This window comes from Thunnus albacares, chromosome 15 (genome assembly GCF_914725855.1).
Source record: "Thunnus albacares chromosome 15, fThuAlb1.1, whole genome shotgun sequence".
In the NCBI taxonomy this organism is placed as follows: Eukaryota; Metazoa; Chordata; class Actinopteri; order Scombriformes; family Scombridae; genus Thunnus; species Thunnus albacares.
Window position 1 is genome coordinate 7,325,140 of NC_058120.1, and position 14,884 is coordinate 7,340,023.

The 14,884-nt window shown below is 40.4% G+C and overlaps 2 protein-coding genes across 2 annotated transcripts; one reads left to right on the forward strand and one right to left on the reverse strand.

The window, feature by feature from the left end:
• Positions 1-103: 103 nt before the first annotated feature.
• gemin2 (gem (nuclear organelle) associated protein 2) lies at positions 104-3,816 on the forward strand. The gene is made up of 10 exons (XM_044375612.1): positions 104-378; positions 1,261-1,345; positions 1,578-1,667; positions 1,835-1,894; positions 2,044-2,160; positions 2,290-2,334; positions 2,431-2,499; positions 2,912-3,022; positions 3,168-3,226; positions 3,338-3,816. The coding sequence occupies exons 1-10, from the start codon at positions 257-259 to the stop codon at positions 3,375-3,377; spliced, it is 798 nt and encodes a 265-aa protein (XP_044231547.1). The 5' UTR covers positions 104-256; the 3' UTR covers positions 3,378-3,816.
• Positions 3,817-4,967: 1,151 nt separating this feature from the next.
• pnn (pinin, desmosome associated protein) lies at positions 4,968-13,072 on the reverse strand. The gene is made up of 9 exons (XM_044375611.1): positions 12,921-13,072; positions 11,907-11,987; positions 10,449-10,520; positions 9,852-9,927; positions 9,301-9,395; positions 9,085-9,160; positions 8,336-8,491; positions 7,063-7,201; positions 4,968-6,967 (listed from the first exon to the last, which is right to left on the reverse strand). Exons 1-9 carry the CDS (start codon positions 13,031-13,033, stop codon positions 5,703-5,705), a joined length of 2,073 nt encoding a protein of 690 aa, XP_044231546.1. The 5' UTR covers positions 13,034-13,072; the 3' UTR covers positions 4,968-5,702.
• Between the last annotated feature and the right edge of the window lie 1,812 nt (positions 13,073-14,884).

Sequence of the window (14,884 nt, forward strand, 5' to 3'; positions counted from 1 at the left end):
GGACTTCGCCCCCTTTTATCTATAAAAAGATGACGACACGCGTTGGCGTTTATTACCATGGCAACCAACGCAGCGCGCAAAGAAAGCGTCATAACTCCGCGTCTATGTTTTTTTACTTTTACCTTACCAGCAAGATGGCCGCCTAGTTCGAGTGTTGTTAAAACTTGGATGTTTTGGTTGCCAAAAGACTTTTTCTGTTGTTAGACGGCACTTCATTTGCATGGTTTGATAGAAATTTGCTTCCAAGTGATACAAAATGAAGTCGGACGTGGAGGAGTTAATGCCGAGGCTGCTGCCCATTGAGTTTGGAGACAGTTCAACAGACGTGGACCTGAAAGCACCGCCGAGAAACCCCCAGGAATATCTCCGACAAGTGCAGTAAGCTCACTTAAAACACCTGCTTTTCTCCTGTTTGGACAGTAGAGAATTAGTCTGCTCTATTGTAACTCCACTACACTGATGCTGTAGCTAGAAATGTTGTAAATATAGAGGAGTAGAGTGCTCACTAAGCAGCTAATGTAACATTCAGAGTAGGATTTCACTGTGGCAGTCAGTGTGATGTTAAATGCGACGCCAATGACATGTTTTCTTTTTCTTTTTGTATTCATTTCTTTATTAATGAGTGCAGGTTTGACAGACATTTGCAGGGTCTATTCATATCCCCTTGTTTTTGACATTCTATCGTGAAGAGTTGGTTCAACATATTACAGGAAAATTTAATTCCAATACTCCCCCTCATTTGTTTATTCCAGTTCCCCCACAGCCCCTCATCACTCCTCCCTCATCGGAGCTGGGAACTTACTAACAGCTGCACATCTTAACAACTCTCCCTCTGTTTAAAGAGCAATAGTAAAACAAAGCAAAAAACAATACATAAATAAATAGAAAGAGGGGAGGAAAAAGGGAAAACGAAGATAGAAGTTTTCCAGTTTAAGAAAAAATCGATTAGATTTTCACTGGAGCAGAAGACGGTGTCGCTTTAATGAAAATGTCAAAGCTTAAGTCTCTAACTGTGTAGAGGTGAATAGATCACAGTCCTGAGGGCCACCAATTATCGCGATAAAAGGGTAGTTTTTAATTTTAGTCCTAAATATTTTTTAGAAATGTTCTCTATGCTTCCATGTCTACTCTTTGCTCAACTGTATTCTACTTACAGAAAAACACACACTTACAGAGAAGTTGTACTCAGTTTTTATATCTTTTTGTGAGTAGAGTTCAGTTAGTTAGTTAATGACTGGACTGATGTGTCCTTTTCAACAGGCTGGAGGCATCATTGTGTCCAGAAGTGGTGGTTGCTCAGATTGACCCCAAGAAGCTAAAGAAGAAACAAACAGTTAATGTATCTGTGAGTAAATATACACCAGTAAAGCATGTCTCCACTGGGGGGGAATTACTTTTCTGCTGCAAAGAAAAATTTCTGCCTTTATGGTACTTTTCTTGTAATTTGTACTATTAATTTATTACAACCTTGATATGGCTATATGCTTCAGTTGGATATATGTTATGAGCTGCCAGGGTCACATATGATGTTGGCACTGATGGTGAATAAGACGATCTCTGATAAATGTGTGTTTCAGGTGGCGGGGTGCCACGCTGCTCCGGTGGGTTTCTCTCCCAGTCTCAGCTGGCAACAGCAGCAAGTCGGCCACTTCTCTGATGTCAGACAGGTAGAATAAAACAATGCTCCGGTCGTTCTTTGTATCATCCATTTAGTCTATAAAATGTCCAATTAGCCCATCAAAAGTTACCAGAGTCCAAAGTATATTTACCAGAGTATATTTACCCTCATGATCTGTTTTCTGAGTCCTTCTGTGTTCTGCCTTTTTGCTTTCAGAGTATCGCAAAGAACAGGAGACACTGGAGCAGCCAGAATCTGGATGACAATGTGTTGATGGTAAGGATACTGATGTGTCAATTCAGTACAATTACATATGTCCCCGAGTTTGAGCTCAATCATATGCAGATAACTTGCAATTAGAAGTGATAAGAAAAAAAAGCATTTGTTATAAATGTCATCTTTGTATGTGTGTGTCTGTCCTACAGCCAAAGCTAACAGATGAGGAGGGATGGAAGAGATTTTGTTTAGGAGAGAAGATTTATTTGGGCACTTCATCCTGCCACACAGATGCAGAACCAGAACCAGCACTGGACTACAGCAAGGTTGTAACAAAAAGATAAAGACTTATATTCTACAGCTTGTTTAACCACAGTGTCAAATCTAAACAGACCACAATAATAATGGAGCCCCACATGTTACTGTAATATAATAAAGCACACGTCTGTGTTCAGGTGGGCTTCCCTCCCTTCCTTAGCATCGTCAGCAGACTCAACCAGGTAAACTACACCCCCTGCCCGTTTGGACATTTACCTCACACTCTGAACAAGTTCAACACTCTGATTTATTGTTTTCTCCTATTTCTTTGTTTACAGTCTACAGTATTGATGGTGCTGGATATTCTTATCAGTTGGTTTGAAGAACAAGACTTTGTTCCACAGTTGGTGAGTTTTTTTTTATTCCAGATTCTTCAATTGAGTGAAAACTTCTTACAAGCCAAAAGCACACAGAACATAACAGCAAAAATATATTTTACCCTCTACTAATTCATTAAAGCAAACAAGATGATGACACATAAAGAAAAATATGTATATATATTTAACACTCACATTGTTTACCTGCTTATCTTTTCCAACTAAGATAAAATAGAAAATAAGCCCATTTGATTTCTGACTGCCCAATGTGGAAATATTTTGCTTTTGTTTAACTAATCTATTCTACAACTTCCCTTTTTTTCTGACTTTCCATGTTTGAGATATTAAAGGCAATAGTACACTAACTATAATAATGTTTTTATAGAACTATTGTGAAATAGTTTGATTTCCTGTGTGTAAATCAGTGATTTGTTTTCTACAGGGTCGCTGGTTATATGCATTGTTAGCCTGCCTGGAGAAGCCTCTGCTGCCTGAAGCCCACTCCTCCATCAGACAGCTGGCCAGGAGATGTGCCCAGCTCCGCAGCACACTGGTACGGCTCCGTCTGTACTACTGTCTACTAGCCTTTGACAGCAGTACAGAGCACTTTTCTAGCACTTTGTGTTAAATTGTGCGTTATACAAATAAAGTCTGATTGTTGATAACATGTATCTGCCCTGTTTTAAATGATTTAACAGGAGAGTCAGGAGGATGAGAAATTGCCTGCCCTGAACCTGATTATCTGTCTTGTTGCCAGGTATCAACCAGTTTGCTTGATCATATCGTATAATCATGTCAGATTTAACTGTATGTTGATTTTATACTATATGCATGCAAATAAGCTAATTTCCTTTTGTTTGTCCTGCAGATACTTTGAGCAGAACGACCTGGCAGACCAGCCGGTGTGACCGATATCAACATGACATTAAGGAGGAATATGTTGGAGGCCCTTGACGCAACATTCAGACAGCAGGCTCTACAGTCAAGCAACAAGATCTATCAATGAAGTTTATGGACAATTATGGAGACCCTTTACCAACCGAGTAAAATCAGTAAACGGAAATAAAACATTTCCAAGGTCTCAGCAGTGCAAACAATGATGTGGGTCCTGCAGTTTTGGATTAAAGTTGTGGACCGAAACCAAAGGGACTGAATGATGAACACACAACTTGTATTATTTGTAGTGAATTCACTTACTTGAACTGATCCCTGCTGATAAACATGGACAGCTGTCAGAGTTGTAGCACATCCAAAAGCCTGTTACTATGAACTTTTTCTTCCTGTAATTCAGTTCTGGGGTTAAATCAAATGCAGGATTTGTCTATTAAACTATTGTGATTTGTAAGACAAGTGCTCATATGCATATTCTTGCTGGTTAATATTTTACATTCCAACAAATGTCTCATTCTGTTGATTTGAACAGTCTAAGTCAAATACTAAGACTTTAAGCTTTTCAAGCTGGTTTTAATATTTGAAGATGGTTTTCCAAGCAAACATCTTTGAAGGAGGAGGATCCTTCACAGACCTGCTCATTTCATCAACTTCATCTTAACAGCATTGTGCTGAATCAAAACCCATCGTTTCAGCTTACGCATTCATCAGGGGCCAAACAGGAACCACTTTTTATACATTTTCAAACATCATACAACACGTGTTCTGTTTTTGACAGCATGCAACAAGAAAAAATCTTAAAGGTATTCTAGTCTCCTCAGATTTGATAACCTGAATTCTCCTTGTTATTCATGCGCTCATTTCAATAACACAACCTGCACTAAAGAATTCAGACGTCCCCATCAAAGACAGACCTTCAATATAAAGGGACGTTCTTGTGCCACCAGCGGGGTTGTTTACATGCTGAAATGTCCATGTGACTTGATGTGTGTGGGAAAGACAAAACAACTGAAAATCCGGATTTCAGATCACAAAAGCACGATTAGGAGACAGGATCTAAAACATTTTCTAGAACACAGCCACACTATTTCTAGTCTGTGTTTTCAAGATACTGAGAAAGTAATTGCAATAAGCAGGGTGGTAATCTGGATCTAATGCTTTTGAGATGTGAAGCATTTTGGATATGTAAATAAAACACACTCACCATGTGGACTGAATGAAGAGCTAGACTTAAGGTATTTCCTTACAAGCCAAGTTTAACTGTTGTTATTTTAGCTGGATTGATGTGTTTTGATTTTTAACCACAAGATGGTGTCATAATGTCTAACGCAAACACAGGTAACAATACAGATGATGACTGATGTAACTATCCTATGGGATGCCTTGTCTGATGTTTGAAAATGTCCACTGATGAAGGCAGCACAATGCTGTTAATGAGGATTAGTGGTTTGTTTTTCAATTTAAATTAAATATTTGACATTCAAATATGTCCCTTTGGACTATTAACATTGTGAAGTGTTGTTAATATTTGACATTTTATAGACCAGGCTATTAATTGAATTAAGTTGCAGCCCTAATATGACTGAAATGATACCACAACACACACATTTCCACTAATACCTCACCTTTAATTTGAAGCAGATTAGTTGGTACAAAACAATGGAAAAAACATTTTCAAAAACCTGTATTTAAGCAAATCACACATGTACCCACGTGATGAAGATACAAGGGCTGTGACACTGATCAAACAGTGGAAATAAACAGGGATTAACAGCGTTGTCACATCAACTTGAAAACACAGCTACTTGTACGGTAATGGTCGCTGCTCCCATAACCGTTATAATACCCCCCCAGCCCATGGCATTATGATCAGGATGAGGAAAAAAAAAAAAACAACAACATTCAACACCACCTTTTCATCATAGTAGCACAAAGACCTTTTTAAACCCCAAATGTCAGACTGAAGATAAATCATTTGGAATTAAAATGACGGGACTGTCTCTCCCACCACAAACCTGTTTAAGAGCTCCAATTAGAGAGGGCGTTAGGGGACAACCCTGCCAGATGCACCACTGTCCACTTTACATTTCTTTTGCCAAGTAAAAAGAAAAAAAATTGGTGGAAAATTAATTATCAATTTAGTTTTGCCATTGCCTTATAAATTCCTACACTGAGAAAAATCCTGCTTAGTTAAAACTTCAGTGGGCCTCGTGGAAAATGTGGCATTTTGAGGGGAACTGCTAGTTTTAAAAACATCTCATGTTGTTAAGTAAATAGTTGGAAGTTTATCCTCCCCTCAGTGTTTTCCTGTGGCCGCCAGCTTTACTACACAGAGGCTGAAGTTAGCGTCTCTTGTCCTTCCTGTCTCTATCTTTATGCTCCCTATCGCTCCGGGACGACCTGCTCCTCCCTTCGTCGCTCCTCCTCTTCCTCCTCTCCTTCGATCCCTTAGAGTCCCTCCCTTCTCCGCTGCTCCCTCCTCTTTTGCGGTGACTTCTTTCTTCTCCTTTCTTCCTGTCCCTTCCCGACGGCCTCCTTTTGCGCTTACCGCTGTCCCTGCTGCGGCTTCGGCTGCTGCTGTTGGATGACGAGGACGAGGAGGATGACGAGGACGAAGAGGAGCGGCTGGATCCGGAGGAAGAGGACGAGCTCCCGCTGGAGGAGGAGCCGGAGGAGGAAGAGGAGGAGCTGTTACTGTGACTGCGGCCCTTCCTCTGCTCCTTTTCCTTCTTCCTTCCTCTACCACTGTCCTCCTCCTCCTTAGGGGGTGCGGGGGTCGTGCTGGGGGCCTCTTGGGAATCGGGCTTAGGTTTTTGGGGTGCTTCGTCCCCTGTTTTCCCTTCCGCTCCCTGGTTCTCCACTGCTGGTTCCTGGACCGCAAGGCCAGCTATGATCACATCCTGCCCTGGCATGTTGGAGGCTGTTTGGGGTTCTGGGGTTGGAGAGGCCTCCTGGGTCTCGGAGGACTTTACTCCTGGTTCCCCTGGGGTGGAGCTGGGCTGGGGCTGCTGACTGGCATTTGGTGCTTCTTGGATGGTTACGGTTGATTCAGAGGACTGGGTGTTGGGGGTCTTTTCATTTTGGAGGTCTGTGGGCCCTTCTTTTCTGTCTGTTTCTCCCTCCTCTACCTTGCTCCTGTCCTCCTTCTCTGCCCCCCCCTCCACCTCCATCTCCTCTGACCCTGGACCTGCCTCCTTGTCTCCTCTGTCCCTCTGGTCCTCTCTGCTCTTAACCCCCTCCTCTCCTTCCTTCTTCTCCTCACTCCCCGCCTCACTGACCTCCATCCCCTCCTCCTCTTCCTCTACCTTCTTTAACCCTGCCTTATCCCCGTCTCCCCTCTCTTCCTTTTCTGTGACCTTCCTATCCCCCTCCTTTTGCCTTTCCTCCTCCTCCTCCTCCTCATCTTCCTCCTCGTCTTCCTCCATCTCTGCATTACGCTTGTTACCTGTCACCTTGACTACCTGACCTGCTGGCTTACCCTCTGCCGAGTGGTCCGTCCCTGTTGCCGCTGTGTTTCCGTCCTGGTCGCGGTTTGGCTGTCGCCGGGGGCGAGACTCCATCTTGCTGAGGTGTTCGGCAAATGCCTCACGCCTCTCGTCAAACACAGCTGTCCAGACACGAAGATACACGAGTTACAGTGATCAGGAAACAGCTTTTAAAGAATAGGCTTTAAAATGCTTCTAGAATAAGAGCCCTACTCACCATTTAGTTTCTTAGTGGAGTCGTCGAGGAGTTTCTGTGTGGCGGAGCACATTTTTCCAGGCAGGTAAAAGATATGAGGTTTGGTCTTGGTGCGAATGTATTTCACCAGACGGTTATTGTGGCTGGTCCACTCCTCTTGCTGTGGAGGCAGGAAAGAGAAATGATTAACTCCTTTTATATCCTACATTGCTGTTTCACAGTCTTTTTTTTAATAAATCACTGAAGCAAATCCTAGTTTTTATTCCCCTTTAACTGCCTATTACTTAACTTGATTTTCATTCCTAAAACTCTTAATTTCTTGCAACTATGTTGTTGCAGATAGAGATGTTTTAGAATATCTTAAGACCATCTGCTGATGAAGATCAGGTGATACAATAGAAAGCTCTAGAACAGCCTCTAAATGGACCTAGTACTGAGATGATTCTGTCAAGACCTTTTTACTGTCAGATTAAAATGAAAGCAAATGACAACAATAATGACGCAAGGTTGGAAAAACAATCCCTTTCCAACTAACTATAGCTTGTTAGTTTTGAGCAGTGTGAAAAAAAACAAACACTGTAAATGAGAAGCTTTGTGACATTATGCCCAATTTTGTTTTTTTAAAACCACTGGAATGTTCCACTGGATTTAAAAAAAAAAAAAAAAAAAAAAAAAAATTTAAAATCTATTTTCTAATGAATTGCGATTCTTCTTTGATCTTTGCTTTTGCGCCTTTACTCAGTAAAGATGTGTACATGTGTGTTAAATTAGGGCTGCATTATGTGTAAAAGGTTTAAATGTCTGGAAATGGAAAAGTTATTACAGTGTGCACAAAAACCTTATTTTAAGTGAAAAAGTAATGTAGATGATGGTTATATTAGCCATCTTGAGTCACAACAGTCTGTGAAGTGTGACGTGAATAGTTTCAGTCTATGGATGCGCTGCAGTTTGCAGAACTGTCCTGATTCATGATGACTAGTTATCTCATAGCAGATCTAGAGAAAACATCTACAAGAGGCACAGACTGAAAAACAACTCTGCACACTGATCTGAGCTCTTGGTTTGTGTTTGTTAACAAGATTTTACCTCTGACTACCAGATGTGAATCCATGGAATTAAACTGAACAGTGTGTGGACTCTACTGTATTCAGTCTATCCAGGTTGGGTAGCTAATGCTAACTAGCAGCTATCTGCAGATATCAGACTGATGTCTTATCCCTTCATCTATCATGAATGTAAACAGTCAATGCCACAAGTCAATTGAAGTATTGTTGCGTTGAAAATATTTTCTTACCAGCTGAGCTAATTCGACTTTCTGTTCCAGTAATCTCAGCTCAGTCTGTTTGGCTCTCCTCTCTTCAAACAGCTCCCTCTTTTCATTCTCCACCTTCTTTCTCTCAACTTCAGCCTGAATCTCGAGCTTCTGCTCGATCTCTGAACGTCGCTTTTGCTGTGAGGGCAAAAACAGGATGGACACAGACGGGATTGAGAAGAGAGTTAGAGGAAGAAAAACATGGTTGGAGTACAACAGGATCAGGCGATTGTCTGGCTCACAGTATCGGCAGTGAGGTTTGTGTTTAAATATTTATGTGAATTCTAAAGGCCTGTCTACACACAACATGTCACAGCAGAAGAAGCACAGGTGTTTATAATAATCTTCACGATAGCTGAATTCCATTTAGCTGTCACAACTCACTGGACACATCAACTGAACAGAGTCCATGTCTACTGTGAAAAGAGTAGTGTGGTGAATTGAATGGAAACCACAAATTTGTGTGTGAATTTATCTAATCACACTTAAGCGTCTGATATTGAGGAATTAACTAGTTTTTTGTTGATAACGTTTCTAAACTGAAATTCAAAAAACAAAACTGCCATTAATCAGTGGATTCAAATATTTCAGGTCCGTCTGTCTCTGCCAAATCAGTTGACATCAGTTTCATTTGACAGTACTTTTGTTCACTGCTTAGTTGGTTTGTGTATTTGCTGTCCAGCTGACAGTCAGCTCAACAGCTCACTGATAAACTACATGGATCTCCTCACCTTCTCTGTAGAGACGTTGGACTCCTGTTTGAATTTTTGCAGGGTCCCCATCAGCAGGCCAAACATACGCCGATTCCTGACAGAGAAAAACAAACCGTCGCGCTTGTAATACTCAGCTGTGCAATGATTAATACTGAACATTTGCTCCAGTTTTGTTTACATTTGATGTAATAAGACTGATGTATTTGAATGCACCGAGATGTATGTACATCCTACCTCTGTTTGCCCCTCTCATCCATGGTCTGATCTTGAATGAGGTCTCGGCGTGTTCGCTCCTTGGAGGTAGCTACTACAGACGACTGCAACGCCGGCTGAGGGAAGCAAAAAAAACATGAAAGAGAGCAGACCAATCTGTTAGAGCTGTTTGCCTTTTACCAAAACACTGAATGTCTTTGCTTCTCTTAATATTTGGCATATACAGTACATATGACATATAACAAATGGGCATTCCATGTGTTTTACATCTACCTGTTTCAAAACTGATTACCCAAGATGCATTTGTGGGTGCCAAATAGAAAAAAGGTGTTTTTGTAACAATCCATGTGATTGAGATAAACAATGAATACTACAATAATACATGATAAAGTGTTCTAACAAACAATTAATGGATACAATAGATGCAACTGACAAGTCCAGACACCTGCCAGCCAATCAGAAATAAGTATTTTCTGTGGCCAGTCAACATTTCAGGTAATAAACTTTTATTTTCACAGGCTGCGAGCACTACAAACACTTTTCCGAAGTTCGACTCAACTCTCTCTTCTTACCTTTTTGACATCGTCATCGTCCTCGGCGTCGCTGTCGTGGCGCGCGTCTCTCCTGGCCCTCTGGTCCCCCGCCAGCCTGTGTACACGCATACACACAAAAGCAATGATGAGACCCCCGCAGATAAAGGCAGTTCACAAACATCCTAACTGCTGCTCTCATCACAGCTGTCAGGGCTGATATAATAATTGTGACCTCACATCTTTCAGAGAGTTAAATATCAAAGTGATTCAATCATAAACTGGGATGTGACACATGAAAAAGGTACAAAAATAACTTGAAGACAGCAACACCACACACCAACAGAACAGAGGGTGAATGTCATCATGATTGATCTTAAGCCTGAAACAGTCTACAGACTATCTGACAGTCAAACAGTTTGAATATCCACAGAAAATATCAACAATACAGATATTCTACATACTGGTGCTCAAATTGATTTTATTAGTTAAAACTGGTTACATTTGGGTAATTTCTTAACATTAACTGCCCCACCGTTTTTGACTCTACACAAGTTGTTAAAGTTTTATTATTGTGAAACTGTGTGCAGAGTTGCTGTTGGTATGGTACATAGATGCACATCAAATATCTGATCTCACCTTAGCAGGGCTCCCTCGATGTCCCTCTGCTTGGCAGGGGGGCCGCCGCCTCCAATGTCTGAGAGACTACGCCTGGGAAAGCACACAGAGACAAGAATTAAAAAAGGTAAATAACGTTTTACAAACATTATTATTTTTATGATCACTCCCATATATTTAACCAGAGTTACTAGAGCAGATTGCCTGGAATGTAATTTCAGATAAATCCTGTCTTGCTAAAATGTTCACACTGGAAAGAACAAGCCAGTGGTCTGTGTTTGTTTTGTCAGATTTGTTTTAATAGCAAATTTTAAATTAAAGAACACGTTCATGAATACGACCATTTTTTAAAATTTCATATCTAGAGGGTCAAAACAACTTGAACTGTATCTATGTCCAAATGACAATTTGGAAAATAGCATTGCAAACTTAATTGCCAAGTTATGGGGCACTCCAAGCTAAAGCAGTCTATTCTAATACAACAGCCCTGCAAAAAATAACTGAGTATAATGTTGAGCTTTTGTTGACGTTGTTGTAAAGAGGTGATGAATCAACTATGAGGTCATTTCTGAGATGGCACTCTGTGATGCTGCTTACTGTGATTATACTGAGAGATCCAATATGCAGTTCACTCTCATTGATATTATTGAGGAAAATATTGAATATAAATTTACCAAACGCTGATTATTTCAATAAATGACAAACATTTAAAGGACCAGTGTGTAAGATTTAGGGGGCTCTATTAGCAGAAAGGGAATATAATACCCATAAGTATGTTTTCATTAGTGTTTATTCACCTGAAAATAAGAATCATTATGTTTTTGGTACCTTAGAACGAACCCTTTCTATCTACATAGGGAGGAGGTCCACTTAGACGGAGCTTGCCATGTTTCTACAGTAGCCCAGAGCGGCCAAACCAAACACTGGCTCTAGAGAGGGCCTTTCACATTTTTCGTGGCCATTATAGTTTCTCCTACATGTTTGGAAGGGGAGGCTTTTCAGTTTGTTGCAATCTGCAACCTCACCGCTAGATGCCACTAAATCTTACAGACTGGTCCTTCAAGAACCAGTGAGCTTTTATCCTCCCACAGCCTCTCCCCACCAATTAAATCTGTGGCTTTATGGTAGTGACATGATAATCAATTCTACACTCTGACAGGTTATCAACACAATGTGTCTATTGCACACCATGTGATAATTACACTTAATATTTTTTTAAACATATTTCATTACACACTTAATTAATCCTGAGGGAAATTACAGTATTTCTTATCAGCTGTTTCTTGGTGGACTTGTTTGTCTTGTTTCTGAGCAGCTTTAATGAAGTGTTGCGGTTCATACACAATTCAATTAAAAACAGCCTCAAGTCTTGAGTTACATTCAGCAGGGCTTGCACTGCATTTGAGAGCACCCACTGAGTCTGGTAGAGAGACTGAATAAACATGCAGCTCGTTTCTTTTTGGTGAGACTGTGGTTTACCTGAGTAGGTTGAGTCCTCTGCCTCTGCCTCCTCCTCCAGGGCCGGCTGTGGGGCCGCCAAGCCGACGGATCTGACCCGGCCTGTAAACACAGCGAGACAGGTCAACACAACTTTAAAGTCCCACTCCTGTCAAAACTGTGTTTTTCATTCTTGTTCCTACAGTAGAATGTTTGAGCTTCGCTGTGCAGAATGATGTATGTGCAAAGGTTGCTTTCACATTCATTTGTTGAAAATGGAAAGTTCCTCTGTGCTCAATGAAAATCAGATTTTAAGAGGTGGGCTTACGAGCGGGATTTGAGACGTCAAAAATAGTTTGGAAGCCAATTCTGGTCCAATATTCAACCTACATAAGTGTGATGGGGAAACCTGAAACCTCCAGTGCACAAACATCGAAAATTGACTTTACAGTGAAGTAAGAGACATCTCACGTCCAGCAGGAAAACTTGTGAAATAAAAAAATATTTGCATATTCATAGATTCTGTACTTTTTAATGAGAGAGAAGGAGTAGATACCATTTTTAGGACTTTAATGTGATAATTATACTTTTATTCCGCATATACCATGTCAAATACCCATTGTTCAAAGCAGAGCATTATTGTATGCCTTCATACATCTGTGGAGGGGATATTTAAATTAAATCGTGCAGCACTAATTTACAGCTGATTTCCAGAAATTCATGTTGATGTTTTTGTTCATTACGACGTTAATTCTGTGGACATGTAACATGACTCGGGCCTCGCACTAGTTAGCCTGCAGGGCTCCTTATTCCACTCCAAACTTTATTATCAAGATAACTATTTATATATTCCTCTTGTGTAGCCCGTATATACATGTAACGTTAGCTCCTGTGTGTTCAGCTAGAACACAACCAGCCCAGCACTAAACAAATGGGTATGTTTGCTATCCAGCTAGCGGCCTCATGCTAACAGCTCGTCGTTTGAGTGCTATCAAGACGGTTATCTCTGAACCAGAAATACGCCAAAAGCCAAGCAACCACTCGAACATAATTTACCTTGATTCATTGGGATCTCGTCCAGTTAATTTACGAATATTATCGTCTACGTTTTTCAAGCTTTCTTTGGCTTTTTCGATCTGGTCCTGCAAGCTCCGCACCGCCACCGCCATCTTGCTTCCAGTTAGCGCGAATCACGTGTTCTTCTTCTTCTTCTGTTTTCTTCTTTATAGCGGGCGCATTACCGCCACCTATAGAGCACCTATCCTCACAAACAAACCCATACAGTCTGTATGAAAAACAAACACAAGAAAATACCGTCGCTTCTTTTTCCTTGTGTTTATTGGAGGATCGCAAACCAACTTTAAAGGTGCATACCGCCACCTACTGTATCGGAGTGTGTAGATTCATGGCATCAGATCATCTGAATAGAAAAACATAAATAAACAAGCAAACAAAAAATCACGCTCTATTTCCTAATCCAGCCTGCGTTATATAATTTATCAACCTCCTTCTGATTTCCCTGAAGTCCTGTCTTGTGCTCAGTAATGTTTTTTAACTCCAGTTTAAGAGTGTTACACTACACAGATTGACTTTTCCACATTACATATAAGTGGAGTGAAAACCTGCATGTAATGATCACCTCCTCTCTGCAGTTTTCACTCACAATTCTTTTTTTTTCTCCTTCTGTTTTAACTACAGTTGACATTTGGTGCATTACCACCACTTGCCACTCTAGACTGCAGATAAAAAAAAAACAGCCATTAAGTCATTAAAATGTCATTAAATGTCAATTCACCACAATGTTCATGTCTCTACACATTACTAAACTTGTAAACCAGACCTCATAAACTGTAACTATTTCATGCAAAGGTGCAAGCACATACAAGTACTGTAACAACATGTTACCACTTGCATTAATCTTCACATCTACATAAAAAATCAGATGCCTGTTTGTGTCAAAGTACCTCCTCTGAAAAACAACTAAAAGTAAACAAAACACCTTTTATCTACCGTCATAAAAGCACTGAAACATGTTTTGATGTAAAATAGTAACATATAAGAGATGAAATTATGACCAATGTCTGAATAGTTCAGGGGCCCTGGAGTGGGACAGGGCCCAAAGTGAGCTGTTTTCAGGGGATGTATAATTTCTTACATTCCTGGTCAGGAATCACAAGACCACCGGAAATTAAACTTCATTAACTTGTACTATAGCAGTCAGCTAATTCTTGATTCATGACTGAGTAACATTAATTATAGACAAAAAAATTCAACAACTTGCATACAGTACAATCTTTTTCAGTACATGATGAAAAAAAGGACAGATTTTTTAACACAATAAATATCTGAATTATAACTAGTGATTGTACAAACTCAGACTTTGTCAGACAAATATCTGACAAAGTTGAAAGACAAGATTACAAAGGTTCTATTAGAGCTTAAATCTTGAAATGTATCTATTGTTTTAGAAAAACATGTTCATTTTGAGCTTGTATTTAGAACAGAAGAGAGGGAAATCATTTGCTTTATTCCTCTTGAGTTCAGACATTCCTTCTTCTCTTGACAGCCAGGTTCTTCAAATCCCTGCCTGTCTCTTTTGAACTGTATCACAAACTGCAGCACACTGAGAACGCCAGCTCTGAAGTGTGAGTCCAAGATTGAAATGAAAACCCTTTTCAGTCCCACTCTTGCAGCTCTTGCATATCAAAGTGGGAACGCAAGCATCAAACCACAGCTAGCAGCTGCTTTCAGGATTTCCTGCATGTACTGCTGAATTTCTGCTGTTTTACTGAAGCTTCATCAAACGTTAGTCTGCTACTGTGCACATACACACTGTATACAGTAGGAGTGCATCACCACTATGAACGGTCTACTGGTATGCACTAAATACATTATGGCATTTAGCAGTGTGTGAATGTTACATTACTGCTGCATTTCTTTGTGAACTTGTGTATTATGTTCAATGTATATGTATATGTGTGTTGACATACAGTATACAGTGTATCATGATGATGGGAAGG

Bases quoted from the DNA above. Each gene is read 5' to 3' on its own strand.
- gemin2 (XM_044375612.1), top strand. From the start codon at position 257: ATGAAGTCGGACGTGGAGGAGTTAATGCCGAGGCTGCTGCCCATTGAG. The intron at 379-1,260 runs GTAAGCTCACTT...CCTTTTCAACAG, and splicing joins GAATATCTCCGACAAGTGCA to GCTGGAGGCATCATTGTGTC. The intron at 1,346-1,577 runs GTGAGTAAATAT...TGTGTGTTTCAG, and splicing joins AACAAACAGTTAATGTATCT to GTGGCGGGGTGCCACGCTGC.
- pnn (XM_044375611.1), bottom strand. From the start codon at position 13,033: ATGGCGGTGGCGGTGCGGAGCTTGCAGGACCAGATCGAAAAAGCCAAA. The intron at 9,396-9,851 runs GTAAGAAGAGAG...TGCTTCCCTCAG, and splicing joins ACGATGACGATGTCAAAAAG to CCGGCGTTGCAGTCGTCTGT. The intron at 8,492-9,084 runs GTGAGGAGATCC...TTGCCCTCACAG, and splicing joins CCAACGTCTCTACAGAGAAG to CAAAAGCGACGTTCAGAGAT.